At 48.1% G+C, this 15627-nt stretch overlaps 1 protein-coding gene across 1 annotated transcript; it reads left to right on the top strand.

Moving 5' to 3' along the window:
• Positions 1–4412: 4412 nt before the first annotated feature.
• KCNA6 (potassium voltage-gated channel subfamily A member 6) lies at positions 4413–9411 on the top strand. The gene has a single exon (XM_045830669.1). The coding sequence runs from the start codon at positions 5059–5061 to the stop codon at positions 6652–6654; it is 1596 nt and encodes a 531-aa protein (XP_045686625.1). The 5' UTR covers positions 4413–5058; the 3' UTR covers positions 6655–9411.
• Positions 9412–15627: the final 6216 nt, after the last annotated feature.

Genomic DNA, 15627 nt, shown 5'->3' with positions numbered 1-15627 from the left:
ACATTGGTCATCCTGAAGAACAGAAGGTCTGGGGCAGTGAGCCTTGCCCAGAGGTGAGACAGTAAGATGAAGGACACAGTGTCTGACTCATCACCCCTGCCCACAATAATCACTGTGTGGTTTGCTCTCTACAGCAGAAAGCTAAAGAGAGGGGTTATTCTTCTTAGGGAGGGTGTGTGTATACTTGTGCATGCAGTGTGTATACTGGGAAGGTATTTACTCAGTGGAAACTGAGGGAGTTGGCTACTTACTACTCTTTCCTTCCACACATGTCTGTGGGTAACAGGGCAGTGAAACGAACCATTCCCAGAGATTATTCAGAGAAATAAGACTAAGCTTCTGACCACCACCCTCTCTCCCCAGAGGAAAACTAAAAGGATCTTACTACTGGGGTAATGACAGGTGAGTACATGTGTACACACACACACTACACAGAGAAAGGTAAAAAATGTACTAAGAGAAGCCTGGAAAATGGAATAAAATGATCATTTATATACCTTGAGTACATTTTCAGATCCAGGAGAGAGATGGAAGCATAAATAATTAAATTGTGTGCCACATTATATGAATTCATCTTGGTTGGCACATACATTGTCTTTGGATGATTTTCCCTAATGGCACCTTGTTCTTCCCACCACATATTCCTGATCTGATGTAGTTTGTGTTCAACTAGAAGGTCAGCATGGGCTTGGGAGGATGGGAGCCTTGGGGGTCTAGTCCCACTTGTTGGTTTCCAACAACCCCTTCTCTTGGTTTTCCTCTTACATCATGACAATCCCTTGGTCTTCTTTGCTGGCTCCTCTTTCTTCTGAACTTGAACTGCAAGTTGTTGAATATGTGAAGGATTTGGTCTTGGTTATATTTCTTTTCATTGTGTATATTCTATGTCTTCAGAAGACTTTGGTACCATGGGTTTAAATATTTTTAAATATTTTAAATTTCTAAATAATAAATTTCTCTACCATATTTCAGACTTAGATAAGCATAGCCTCCTTGATGTCTTCATTTGCATGTCCAATTTGCCTCTCTAATTTAATATGTCTAAAAACAAAGGCATGTTTAACCCCTCATCTCCCTTTTCTCAATAAATGGCACCACCAACCTACCTACTTGCTCAGGCCAAAAACATGGCATTCATTATTTATTTCTCATAATAATTCATCACCAGTTCCTGATGATTCTATCTTCTAAGCCCTTCCCACCCTCACCCCTGTCTCCTTCTCACTCTGTCTATATTCACCCTACCTTTACCCTAGTCCAAGTCACCATCACCTCTTCCCCAGGCCACTACAACTTCCTGGTCTTCTTATTTTTTCTTTTGCCCCTCTGTAATTTATTCTCCTGACAGCTTCTATGTAAATCATACTGAGTCTCTCCTCTGTTTGAGAGCCATCATTGGTTTTATGTACATCACCCTTAAGTTAAAACCTGAGCAAGAATGTTCCCCTGCTTCCTCTTTAGCCTCATCCTGTGCATCCCACCTGTTGCCCATTCTCTTCCCAGTGTATTGCCTGCCTTATCATCCTTGGACAACCATGACCTTTCTAGCTCAGGGCTTTTTGCACTTGTCTGCCCAGAGTGCTGTTTCCCTGCTTTTAGCATGGCTGGCTCATTGTCATTTTTGAATTTTCAGCTGGGAAATTGTCTCTAGAGAGGAACTCTCCCAACCACCCTCTTCAAAGTTGAATTCTCAGGTTCACTTGTGACACAACACCTCATTTACTTTCCTCAGAGCATTTACTACAATACGTGAATATCTTTTTTATTGTTTACCGTGTTAAATTTTTCCATCTAGAATGTATTTATTGCATGAAAAGGTAAACTCATTAGAACAGATAGTTTGTCTAGATCACTGCTAAATCTCCAGCATCTGGCACTATGATGGGCACTCAGCAGCTCCTTAATTAATACTTGATAAATGAATGAAAGATCTGTACCATTACTGCAAACATCTGAATTCAGATACAAGGAAAATCTGTGCTGTCATGAAATCAGTGCTCAGTGAATTCTGGGGAAAGGCCGCTGTCTGGAATGGGGTCGTGCCACTTCTGTTCCTTCACCTGGGAACTGGCACTTCTGAAGGTGTGATTTTTACCCTTGCTCTTTGCTGGAGAGGAATGATTTAGGCACAGGGCTTTTCTAAAGTTAAGAAATGATTCTCTTTCACAAAAGAACTAAAAACAGAACTCTGATTCATGACTTTGCTAATGGCTTTGCCCTCTAGGGGAACCTCTCTGTGTCTCCCAGGGTGCAGCCTTATGCCTCATGTAAAGGTAAACACGGAACACCAGCTCTGCCTGTAGGTTGGCAGGCTTAACCCAAGGGGCACTGGAAGGGTGGCTCCTGCCGCCACATTAGACTGAGTGCCCTTCTGGCAGAATGCAGGTTCCGGCCCATGTGCCTCCAAGGGTTGTCTTGAAGAGTTGTTGGCCTAGTCGATAAACTCGTGAATAAAATTACAATAATAAAAACAAACATGAAAGTGAAAATTTCATTACAAATTTTGAAAACAAAGACAAAAAGAATCATAAGCAATCAATTTACAACCCAGAAAATAATTACAGATAATTGGACAAGGGTAAAATAGTATCTTCTATGTTGTATTTGTTGTTGGTCTCCTTTTCTCTCCTTTAAAAATAATTTTTGAATGGAACAACTTACTTGGGTGAAGTCTAAACTGCTTAATTACATAGCCTGTAAATAGGAAAACTAGCAACTGGGTGACTTGGAACACTTGCTCCTTCTCGCCTTTCGATGAAACATGCAAGGTGAGAGGAGCGAGTGGAAACCAACAGTACAAGCATAGAAAGGAGGCAGAAACTATTGCCTGGCAAGCCTGGTGAGGTACAGGGCTACAGAATGAAGACTCAGTGATATGCTAGTCTTTCTCCTACCTGCCCACCACCTGACCTCTTCTCTACTCTTCCCAAAGGAGACTTTGTTCCCTGTTCCCCCACTCCTCTGGGAGCGAGCCACTGTGGTTTCAAAACAGTCATGCAATGCAAAGAATTCTGACATGTGTCTCGGGGTACCTTTACCTATCATTCCCATCGTTGTTACCAATGAACACTGACTAATGATCTAATATGCAGAAGAAGCAACACAAAACACCTTGCAGTTGTCAGCCCATTAATTTGGCCATAGACACCCCAAAGGAGAAAACTGAGGCACAGAGAAGCAAATGTTAACCTTACCTGGGAGTAGCAGTCTGAAAAGATGAGAACAGCTTTCCCCCATCAGACACCAAGCTGTCTAATGCAGTGGCAAAAGGCTATATGGTCTTTGGCAGAAATGGATGGGAAACCATTCTCACCACCTCCATCCTGGAAAGTTGGGGAAATAATCAAGAACAAATTTGGTCCCTACACAGATATGGCCAGGTGGGTCTTCCCTGTAACATTAGCTAGAGCAGAGGCCATCTTTCTCATAGGGTTGTGAGGAGTGAGGGAGAGAGCACAGGTAAAGCACCTAGATGGTGGCCAGCACTACTAGATGCTCAGTAAACACAGCTATTACTTTTTTATCAACACTCTTACATACCCTTTCCCCTCACCCCTTTTCTTGTCTGCACCATAAGCAGACATTCCAAATGCCTCCCAAGGGAGACTGGGAGCAAATGAATTCCAGGCTGCACTTCCCTCTGAGATGCCACCGTCTTCTGGTTCATTCTTCACTGGGCCTGCTACCTAAGTTCCCAGGACTCCCAGCTCCTGTGGAAAACTTCTGATGGGAAAGGCAATGGGTGACTTCTAACCCCTTTCTTTGCTCTCACTTTGCAGTCCTAGGAAACTTGCAGCCACGCCCTCCCAGGTTTGCAAAGGGAGGTATGGGGTTCTCTGGGGACTTACACAGGAGTACAATTTAAATTGGAAGCTCTTAAGAAATCTCAGAAATGCTTCCTCTACTTTTTTTTTTCAGTAGAGATTGGAGAACTAGCAAACAGATCCTTGTAAACACAGAAGGGCAAAATGATTTGATTTTTTCATTAAATTTCTGGATGAGTGGAGGCACAGTGCTCTGTGCGTGTGGTGGGGCGGGGTGTGTTTTCTTATTGATGAAATGCACTGCGCAGGTCAACGCTGTAAATTGACATTGAGAAAAGCTGATTACGGGGGTGGAGGGGGTGTGGTATGAGGATATTGGTGTTTGTTTAGGGGGGCCTGTGAATGTGACCGTGCGAAGGGAGAGGCGTGCCCGGAGAGCGCGGGAAAGATTACTGGTGAGCCAAGTGTGTGTCTATTCCCATAGTACCCTGGCTAGCAGCAGCCCTGGCCAGGCGAGGGGTGTGATGTGGGAGTGGGGTGGGAGGGGGCAGCAGGCGGGGCCTGCCACGTCACTTGGGGAGTGAGTGTTGGGAAGGAAGGACAGAGCGGAGAGCCGAGCCGCTGCAGCTGCGGTGGCTGCAGCAGAGCTGTGGGGAGGTGGGTCCCCGCGCCTCGGCGCCGGGGCAGCCCCAGGGCCCTTTCCTGGGCCCGCGGCTAGGCCCCTAGGGAGGAGGTGGCAGCTGTGGCGCGGGAACGGCGACCTTGGCTAGACGGAGCCTGAGGTGGACGTAGGGCGGAGGCCGAGCCCCGCCAGGAGTCTTAGCGGAGCTGAAGGAGGCGCATCTGGCGCTTTGGTACCCGCAGTCTGGGGACTTGAGCTGTTGGAGAAGCGCAGTGAGAGCTGGGAAGTGCTCCCATTGCGGACCCCAGCGTCCCGGAGCCCAGTCTCAGGCACGGAGTGGGCGAAGCCGAGCGTCTTTTCGGACATCCAGTATCACACGCGCCAGTTTGCTGTTCCAGGTATCCCAGTAAGCTCTAGCACCCAGGCACGGACAACTGGAGGCGCAAAGCCAAATCCTCTGCACCCAGGGCACCTCCCCTGACCTAGCCTTGCAGGGACCAGGGCTTCTGGGCTCCCGGACCCAACCGCAAGTCAGACGGCTAGCTCCAAGGAGCGCGAGCCCCACCCTAGAAAAGAGGGCTCAGCTGGGCGCTGGGAAGCGCTGCTGCGCTCCAGAGGTTGTATCGGGGGCGCTGTTCCAGAGCACGGCGGGCAGAGCACGGCGGGGAGGACATGAGATCGGAGAAATCCCTTACGCTGGCGGCGCCGGGGGAGATCCGTGGGCCGGAGGGGGAGCAACAGGATGCGGGAGACTTCCCGGAGGACGGCGCGGGCGGGGGTTGCTGTAGTAGCGAGCGGCTGGTGATCAACATCTCCGGGCTGCGCTTTGAGACACAATTACGCACCCTGTCGCTCTTTCCCGACACTCTGCTGGGAGACCCAGGCCGCCGCGTCCGCTTCTTCGACCCCCTGAGGAACGAGTACTTCTTCGATCGAAACCGGCCCAGCTTCGACGCCATCCTCTACTACTACCAGTCGGGAGGCCGGCTGCGAAGGCCGGTCAACGTGCCCCTGGACATCTTCCTGGAGGAGATCCGCTTCTACCAACTGGGGGATGAGGCTCTGGCGGCCTTTCGGGAGGACGAGGGCTGCCTGCCCGAAGGTGGTGAGGACGAGAAGCCTCTGCCCTCCCAGCCCTTCCAGCGCCAGGTGTGGCTTCTCTTCGAGTACCCGGAGAGCTCTGGGCCCGCCAGGGGCATCGCCATCGTCTCTGTGTTGGTCATTCTCATCTCCATTGTCATCTTTTGCCTGGAGACTTTGCCCCAGTTTCGTGCAGATGGTCGAGGTGGAAGCAATGGTGGTGGTGGTGTGAGCAGAGTCTCCCCAATTTCCAGGGGGAGTCAGGAGGAAGAGGAGGATGAAGATGATACCTATACATTTCATCCTGGCATCACTCCTGGAAGAGCGGGGGCAGGGGGCTCATCCTCACTAAGTACTCTTGGGGGCTCCTTCTTTACCGACCCCTTCTTTCTGGTGGAGACTCTGTGCATTGTTTGGTTCACTTTTGAGCTCCTGGTGCGTTTCTCTGCCTGCCCCAGCAAGCCCGCTTTCTTCCGCAACATCATGAACATCATCGACTTGGTGGCCATCTTCCCCTACTTTATCACCCTGGGCACAGAGCTGGTGCAGCAGCAGGAGCAGCAGTCAGCCAGTGGAGGGGGCGGCCAGAACGGGCAGCAGGCCATGTCTCTGGCCATCCTCCGAGTGATCCGCCTGGTCCGGGTGTTCCGCATCTTCAAGCTCTCCCGCCACTCTAAGGGGCTGCAGATCCTGGGCAAGACCTTGCAGGCCTCCATGCGGGAGCTGGGCCTGCTCATCTTCTTCCTCTTTATCGGAGTCATCCTCTTCTCCAGTGCCGTCTACTTCGCAGAGGCTGATGATGATGATTCACTCTTTCCCAGCATCCCGGATGCCTTCTGGTGGGCAGTGGTTACAATGACCACAGTAGGTTATGGGGACATGTACCCCATGACAGTTGGCGGCAAGATTGTGGGCTCGCTATGTGCCATTGCTGGGGTCCTCACCATCGCCCTACCAGTGCCCGTCATTGTCTCCAACTTCAACTACTTCTACCACCGGGAGACCGAGCAAGAGGAGCAAGGCCAGTACACCCATGTCACTTGTGGGCAACCTGCACCGGACCTGAAGGCAGCCGACAATGGACTTGGCAAAGCTGAATTCTCTGAGGCCACCCGGGAACGGAGACCCAGCTACCTTCCCACTCCACATCGGATGTATGCAGAGAAAAGGATGCTCACTGAGGTTTGACCAGTGCAGGAAGGGCCTGCACGAGAAGGGTGACCCTGAGCAAATAATTTCTTAGGGTTCCTTCTCATTCTCCACAACTCTCACCTGAGCTTCAGGTGACTTCCTGACTCTTTCCCCAATCCCCAGTGCATGGCATCCAGGACCAAATACCTGGACTGTCAACCTTGTTGCTTGGTCCCTGCAGCATTCAAATTTTACCCATCTAAGTGATATTTTTGAAATGCCAATGGTGCCACCCATTCATGCCTATCTTCTGTTATGTGGGTGAGATTTCTGTCTGATTTTCCTTCAAGACTCTGATTTTTCATGTTCTAGACTTCTAATAGCTGTAGGTATGGCAATGTCAATTGGATGGAAACCAGGTTACACCTGGGTCCTGTTTCTGTCCCCAATGCCCTTTGTTTTGGGTCATGCACTTGTCTTAGCTTCTGGCCAGGTGGTAACTGGCAGAAGCCAGAGGATAGAAATCATACTCATCCTGTGGTTTCATTCCAGGGCTCTGTAACACCTGCTGGTCATCCTGCAGAGGGACCTTGGGAGAGCCTTTAGATGCACAGCCTCAAAATATGTTATTCATCTCTAATCTTGGGTGGAATTAGAGAAACTACAATTAAACTTGGCCATCTGGAGGACATTACATTAATGTGAGTCCTGGACCAAAGGGGCCAGTGGATTCTTCCAGGTGTACTCCGACACAGTAGACATCAGTATTTGGTCTACATTTAGTCCTGCCCCTCCTACCCTCACCATGATCCCCTGACTTTCTCTAGCTTCCAGGAAGGTTCTTTCTCAGAGCCAAATACTCTATGTGCAAGTGCCTTCCTGTGCAGAGGAACTAGTGAAAGGGAACCACACAGCCAGAAGAAATGGCCAAACAGAGTCAGGCAACTGACATGTCCACATAATCTGAAGAGAGGTGTCACTTAAACAGATACTGTCATCTCAGAGGGGCAGAGGAAGCCGCAGACGGCTTTTTGCAGACGGCAGGTTTTTCTCCCTCGCTTTTCCCCAGCGTCTCTAGCTCTCCACCCTTCTTCTTCTGAATTAGATTTAGGACAGTTGAAGGCTTTCTGAAACAAACTCCAGCTCAAGCCTGCAGAGAGGTGAAAGCACACATTGGATGCTAGTGTGGGGCTCTTCCCGTCTTGTTGGGAATGGAATAGGTGGTTTAGGGTAAGGAAGAAGCATTCTTTCTTTGCTGACAACCACACTGCTAGAGGTTTTTCACTGAGTCAAGCAAACATTTACCTGACCTGCCCCTTGGAGCTGCAGCCTACTTGCTCTAACTGGTAAGGAAAGGTGGCAAGTCACCACTGGACTAAACCCTCCCCTTCCATCGTGAAACTCCTGCCTTCCATCACATTGCCCACCTCCCCCATTTCTCTCCGGGTTACATTGTCATTTGTTTGCTGCCTTGATAAACTGTGATGTACTATTCTGAGCTCTTTTGGGTACAGTTCAGAAACCAAAAGGACTGTTAACATGTTTTTAATTTTATATCTATGCTTTAAGACTCTTGGATGAGAATTTTTTGTTACAGAAAATTTTCTCAAAGAGCAACTTATGAGGGACAGCCTTTTGAGGGTTTTCTTGAGAGACACTATGGCTCCTGTGAGTGCCAGATCTCAATCTGGATTTTGCCACAGCATTACAGGGTAATTTTGGCGCCACCCTCTTTGTGCCTCAGTTTCCCCACCCATTACATGGGAACATCAATGTCTTCCCCTCCCTACCTCATGGGGAATGTTCGATGAACTCATCTGGGAAGCTGGGGATGATGCTATGCAAATGTGTGAATTTTGGTAATGGACTTGATTTTTAGTTCATTACCCTGTCTCCCATCTCCCATAGGCAAAGCCTCTCCCCACCCTAGAGTTACTGCCTTGAATCCAAAGCCCAAGAATAGGCCACTCTGGGCCTTTAGTTCCTTAAGTCCCTTCTTAGTCTCTTGAACTGGCCTGTCTTTCTTCTTACCCTTCAGGAAGGAGGTTGCTCTTTAGGCAGGTTCAGCGGGACCCTTCCAGGACCAGAGGCTACCTTGATTGGGAGTTTAGCTTCTCCAAACCTGAAACACAGTAGGAGATAGAGGAGTTCATGATTCAGAAACCTGCTCTGGGGCCATAAAGTGCTGCTTCTTCAAATCTGTTCAGTTACTCCTGGGCATTTGGGGAAAGGAGAAGTGCCCAGCCGAGGGTAAATGTTGGAACATGTAGGCATGTATCTCTATATGTGATCATCTTCATCATCATTACTAATAAAAAACATTTCCTTTTAAAGTCAGAGCATGCCCGAAAGTAAAGGTTTCGTGGAGTGCTGGGCTCTCCAGGGACTCTAGTTGCCGTAGCAACCTTCCAGTCTGTTCTCTCTATCTTCTGATTTGGGCAGCAAGGGAGAATAGGAGACTGCAGATCTCTAGCTTCTGAAATGGGACATCTCCCCGTATTGGGTTACGGTCTGGTAGTGCCAGGACAGGAATGCATGACCTTTGACAAAGCAGGTCCCTAAAACTTGCACCTGGACCTTTCTTCCTGGTTTCCTACCTAGTCATTGAAGCTGCCTCATCTCACCTCTGATTCTTTAGAAACTTGAATGCTAAGCAACTGCCAGTTAAACCAATGTCAATATTATCTTTTTCAAAATGACAAGAGGAACACTGGAGGGGACTTGATCCTGTCGAGAGTCATAAGGTTTTAATCCATAATAGTGTCATGGAGTTTTCATCTCCTCAGAGGGAGGCTCCTCCCAGTTCTAAGAGACATGGAGAAAAATGATATTCCCCCCCCCCCCCGCCCCCTGCCCTCCATGGAACAGTCTAGCTCCTGGGGGGAATTTCATAGGTGGTTCTTCTTAACATGTGGAAGAAAAACTGAGAGGCTGTGACCTGACCTAGTTTCTGTGGAGGATTTTGCCAAGTGATCCCTCTCTGACTCTGAGCCTATTTATGTGGATTTTGTGCCCTGAGCACCAAGAGAATATTCACCCTGGGTTACTGTGACAGCTGGGGTGGCGATTTCACAGCTGCCAGCAAAGGCCAGGTTTAGGCCATCCTTACACCCGACTCCAGCCAGCAGCAGCTCCCACAGGTCTTCCCGGATCTCTTAGGCTCAACAGAGACATGCAACAGTCCTCCTGCCTGATCATCTCCAAGATGAGAGGAAGGGACAGCTGGCCCTCAGTGCATCTGAGGTAGGTCCCACTGCTGGGGAATTTTGTATGGGCTCAGTCCTTTGGGCCAAATTAGAACTCAGGGCGGGGAAGGCTGGGGAGAGGGTTGGGGGAAAATCTGGGTGTGGGTTTCCTTTACTTAGCAGCCGCCTTGCTCTCTTTCTGTGTGTGTTCTTTGACTCCATCTACTTCAGTTTCCTTCTCTATTTCTCTTTACCTACTGCTCATTTGCCCCACCCTTTCTAATTGTCTCTTCTTTGCATTTTCCCCTTCTTTCCATCCTCCCTTGCTCTGCATTTTTTTCTTCTCACTTTTCCCTTCTTTTGTTTTAACCTCTTCTTCCCTCTGTGCATATCTTTCTTTCTCTCTTCCCCTTGTCACCATTTTAGTGGCCGGGAGCACCTGTATGTTTCTGTGGAGGTCACATCTGGGACTCTAGGACTAGCTGTGTTTGCTAAGGCAGTTGTTCTCCAGGATTCCCTTTCCCTTGACATCTCAGTAGACCATCTGTTCCTACTGTGCTCACCTCTGTGGAGGGAAGTCCTGAACTTATAAAGCAAGATGAGATTGCTGTGGGTTTAGAAAAGTATCTTCCACAAATGTTCTGAACCTGCAAGGATGAGAGAAAGAGAAAGGGGGGGGGGGAGAAAACCTGATAAGTCTCAGATAAATACTCTGCCATATAGCACTGAATATATTCATCTTAGGGTCTCTCAACCTTAAAATCCTTATAGGGGTGTTCAAGACATAGATACAGTAGTTAATAAAATGCACAGAGAAAAGATGACTTAGGAAGGTATAAGATTGGAATTAGCCTAGAAAAAGCCTTAACTCAGGGGTGATCTTAGTTCACTGGAAGGTTTTCAGAGCACCCAGCTGTCTCTCTTGTACACTGAAGACAGAACAAAAGCTAGGACATAAATCCCAGGGGTTTGAGGTGTAGGGGACACCGCTTGAAAAGATGGATAAGATCCACCGGCCAGCCTGTAAGAGGGCTAGTGTATTCTTGTTGGAGGTCATAGAGCATAGGGTGAGACCCACCTGCACCAGGACAGAGGCAGTGGCGGGGGGGTATTCTGGGGGGGTAATGGAAGTTACCTCTAAAACAGGATGGTGGTGAAGGTTGCACAACTCTATAAATTAACCCAAAACATCACCAATTGTGTAAAAAAGTGCAATAATCTGGGAGAGCCACATCTTGGCTGAAGGAATGGTTTGGATTTAAAAATTGAGAAGTTTAGCATCTTTAAGGTGGACCAAATTGGTATCCAGGATGAGATAACATTTTTTTCTTCTGCCACATGGGGACACTTTCAGGCCTTTCACAGTTGCTCCTTGCTACTCACGTACTGCGCCAAGAATTGATTTTTTTTGACAATCAAACCATGGTGGGATTTGCATATTTATTTGTTTGTTTCACTCTAAAGACAGGTCAAACTGTTTTAGGTAAATGTACAGCATAGTTAGCATTATTAAACTACAATAAGTATGGTGGAAATTATTCATTACACAGGACTAAGGCAGTGAACTTGTCCAAGGTACTCACACTTTGCTGGCAAAACAAAAACGAAAACAAAAACCCCACAAGCAAACCAAAATACCCCACCTAAGCTCTGCACCTGTAAACACAGACTTCCTTAAGGAATCTCATGGGAGTCAGGGCCTCATCCTCCTTCCTCCTCCCTTTCCCTGAAGCAGCCATTCACCCTTCACTGCCTGCTGAGGGGGCCCAGCAGTAGGGTGCTCTGGGCAAACAGAAGAATGATTCTCTTGCTCTTACTTGCCTTTCACTCCCTGACCCCTTCTTTCCCTCCCCTTGGTGCTTTTCTTCACATGACACCTTCCAGTCCTGCTGCTTATCTTTCCTTCTCCACTGGCTGAACCCTTGCTTTGGCAGTATTTCTGTTGCCCGGCATCTGTATGTAAATGCCAACTAGATTCCCAGAGAATATTGTCCCCCCGACAGTTTGGCTGGCACTGATGTCCTGGCTCGGATTGGTTGTGACTGTGTGTTATTGCCCCAGGAAGCAAAGTGTGGTCCAGTTCTCTCTTGTCAAGGTCACTTAGGGGAGGAAAAGAAATTCCTTCTTTAAACTGTAGGATTTCCTCTCTCCATCCCACTCCATACTCAGCCCCCTCAGGCTGCACAGATGCCTCATGACAGAATCAGGCCTGGAGCTTGGGGCTAACCAGGGGATGGAGCTTCCCAGGGTCAGGCCACTGGGAATAACGACAGATGGGCTCCTGGTCCTCATGTCCCTGTGCCTCGCGATGAGCCACTTTTCTGTCTGGATGAGAGGCCTCTGAGGGGTTGGAGATTGTCATGTCTTTCATGTCCATTTGCTCTGCGCTCCCAGGGAAAGGACTTTACCCGGCCTCTTCCTCCCTTCTCAGTCCCCATCCCCTTGGCAGCCTAAGGGGGCGTGGGTTAAACCTAGCAGTGACTGCTTTCCAAATGTGATCCAGACAGGACAGTGACTCCCTCAGCTCCAGAACAAAAGAGGAAAGGGGGCCCACACTGTAGTTAGTATCATTAATACTGGTCTCACCGTGGCTATTGCTTAACCTGTTTGGGGCCTAGCCATGGTGGGGTTTATGACAAATGCATTTTTTTAAACACAGCTCCAATCTCATCTTTGTTGCTATGGAGAGGATTTTTCAGCAGACACTCTTTGCCCACCCCTAGCAAACATCATGGAACCTTAAGCAGCCTCAGCTGCAGGCTGCAGGGAGCGTAGACAGACCCTGGCTCTTTTGGCGAGAGCTAAGTCGACATTTCAAAAGGAAATTGCAGCCACGCAGTCTGCTGGTGCTGCTATTTTTGACATGCTTGCTGTTCTCCCAGGCTTGACAACCACTGTCTCCAGGAGACAGACAAACCCGCTCTTGGCAGCAGAGACACTTTGATTTGAGAAAGAACATAGGAAGCCAGTCCTGCACTGGGAGGGGCCGGAGGACCTGCTGTCCCTTCCCTCTCCTCTGGAAAGCCTGGCACAGTGAGGGATCACAGTTCCGAGGCTGGAGGTGCCATCCTCACCCCGCGAATTCTCATTCTGCTTTCCTCCCTAGCGGGAGCAGTTTTAACAAGTATGAGAATGCACCATTCATTTAAAGCACATCCAGTGCTTTCTGACATCATGTCATATAACAAAGAGGTTAGGAGCATGGGCTCTGGGGCGAGATATTTCTGGGTTCAGATCCCAGGTTGGCTCTGCTGAGTGATATTGAGAAAGTTTTGACACTGCACTGTGCCTCAGTTTCCTTCTCTGTCAAGAGGGGGGACAATAACTACCAATTTCATAGAGGTGTTTTGAGGACTGAGTTAACACAGGGTCTGGCTAAAGTAAGGCTTGCTTGAGTGTGGCTGGTAGGGTGTGTGAATGTCTTGCACAAGATGGACAGCAATTTGAACATTTCACCTAAAATGTCATATGGTGTGCTTGAGTGTGATACTGTTATGTTACCGAATTACATGCTTATGATTGTGTAATAATTTTTTCTTAATAAAAAGGAGCATTATTTGTGCCAGACCCTGTATATATACAATGTTTATGTAATATGTAGCACTGTGTAACACTAGGGAACACTAGGTATACAGTCTATGTAACAATATTTATGCACTTTACAAAGATTAGCTGTTATTATCATTATTATTACCTTACAACAACTAAATGAGGTAGGAAGGTCAGGCATTGTTTTCCTCTTTGGCAGGTAAGACAGCTGAGGCTCAGAGGGCATGTTCAAGGGCACAGAGCTCACGTGTGTGTCCCTTGTCCTCAGGAGAGGTATGTTACAGTGGAGTGCACTGCGGGTCTGGCTGGTACTAAGCAAGAAGAAGAATGGACTCGCAGTTCCTGAAAGTGTGTGCTGGCTTTCATTTACATGCCGGTTTATCTCTGATGGAAAACCAGCAGGTGTCCTCTGTCCTTTTCCCTCCAGAGCTCTGAAAGCACATAGCTGTATTACATCTTTCCATAGAGCCTTTCTTCACTACCACCTCTGTTCTCCTCACCTCACAATTTAGCAGTCCCAGGGGTTGGCACTCCACTAGAGCCTTCCTCACATACTTCCTTGCATCTTCTTCCTTGGAACAAATGCAGGGTCTCACAGTTAGTCTTGGGGACAGAACCCATAAGCCAGACAGACCCCTGGCTCAGAGATTTTGTGCACTGTTCCTGTGGCTTTCAAAATCCTAGCTCCCTGGTTCTCACTCTCAGCATCCTGCTCTGTTCCCTGGCCACCTTCACACCCCATTGCACCTTTCCCCTCACTTTGCAGGTGGGAATACCCTGTGGCTTTCCGTTCTCCAGGTTCCCTTTCCTGCTTTCAGCGGGAGGAGTCAGGAAACTCTGGAGTCAGAAGAAGCCGGCTCCTCTATTCCCGTGGGTGTCTTGTTGCTTCCATTGTGACTAGAGAGCTTCCTCAGTTCTCATTGGGTGTCCCTACTCAGGCCAGAATGCTCTATTGATGCTTAACGCATTCCCACAACCACTGTAGCTTCCCACAGGGGACACAGTCCAGGACACATGGCTGTACGACCCTCCCCTTCCCAAGTTCAGGGTTTCTTGGCTGGCTTGCCTTAGAAGTTTGGTTTGAATCACCACTTATTAGCTGTACCTCATTTAACTTCTCCAAGCTTCAGTTTTGTCATCTGTAAAATAAGGAAGCTAACTCCATTTGCTTTTCATGAGGTTGTAAGGTCCAAATGAGGCTGTAGCAGGAAATAAACTCTAAAAGAGCAAGCTCTTCCCTCCAACAGGCAGCTGAGGGGGCCTCCAGACACTGAATAGTCACTGGGGTGGGGCCAGGACCCTCTGCACTCTCAGAGGAAGGCACAGTCCCTGCGACTTCACTTTGTTCTCTCAAACAAACACTGAAATGGAATATGACATTAAAAAATTGACTCAGGATAGCTAGCTATTTACCAGAAGGCTCTTTGCCTAAAGGATTCACAGCAGAATCTCTTTAAATAATTGCATTTAATGATGTGATGTAACATATAGAAATAATCAGAATATATCTTGTAAGAATGGAATGATATACTGAAAATATTTTTTCAACAGTTAGTTTCCAACCCAAGTAGATGAGGAATCTGTCACCTCTTCCCACGAACACCAGCACGTTGCAAAGGGCAGTATCGAGGGTCACTTGGACAGAATGTGGGGGCTGTGAGGGGCGGTAAGCGTCCCCTCACATAGGAGTAATCGAGGCTCAGAGGTGGATGACTAGCCCTTCTCACACTGGCAGCTGGGGCATGGCTGAGTCTAGGGCTCCTGTTTTCTGACTCTAACTTCAGTGTATTTTTTCATGGAAAATGGAAACCTAGAGATTATTTAACCATGTTTAAACCAACTTTATTCACTTCCTATCCAACCAAACTGCTTATCTGAGCCTTACATAGGAAATGGAATTACATGCTTTTGCATTTCATTTTTGCCTCCCTCCTGACTTTCCGGAGTTCAGAGGCAGCAGGCCTAGCTAGAGAAATCCTTAATCAGAAAATCAGCAGCTGGGTTTTTAAGGAAGGATTAATAATTGTTACTCTAGACAGTACCAAAGGTATATTGCACTTTGCAAAGAGAAGTTGGTGCACAGGCTCTGGCCTGGGCAGCCGTGTCCTGGGCCTCTATCTCGCCAAGTCAGAGAGTCTGGAACCTCTCAGGGCTTGACTCGTTCTGTTAAATGTTGGAACTGGGATGCAGGAAACTGGCATAGGTTGGAAATCAGGAAAGCAGAGGTTACTTGAGACTTCTCTGTTTTACAGAGGAAGGTAGGAATGCAGAAAGTTAGCATCTTACCCACGAGTGC

Source organism: Phyllostomus hastatus, unplaced genomic scaffold (assembly GCF_019186645.2).
Source record: "Phyllostomus hastatus isolate PE091 unplaced genomic scaffold, TTU_PhHast_1.1 phas_contig_152, whole genome shotgun sequence".
Classification (NCBI taxonomy): domain Eukaryota; kingdom Metazoa; phylum Chordata; class Mammalia; order Chiroptera; family Phyllostomidae; genus Phyllostomus; species Phyllostomus hastatus.
The sequence above is the reverse complement of the archived record's forward strand: the minus strand, read 5'-3'. Positions and strand labels throughout refer to the sequence as shown.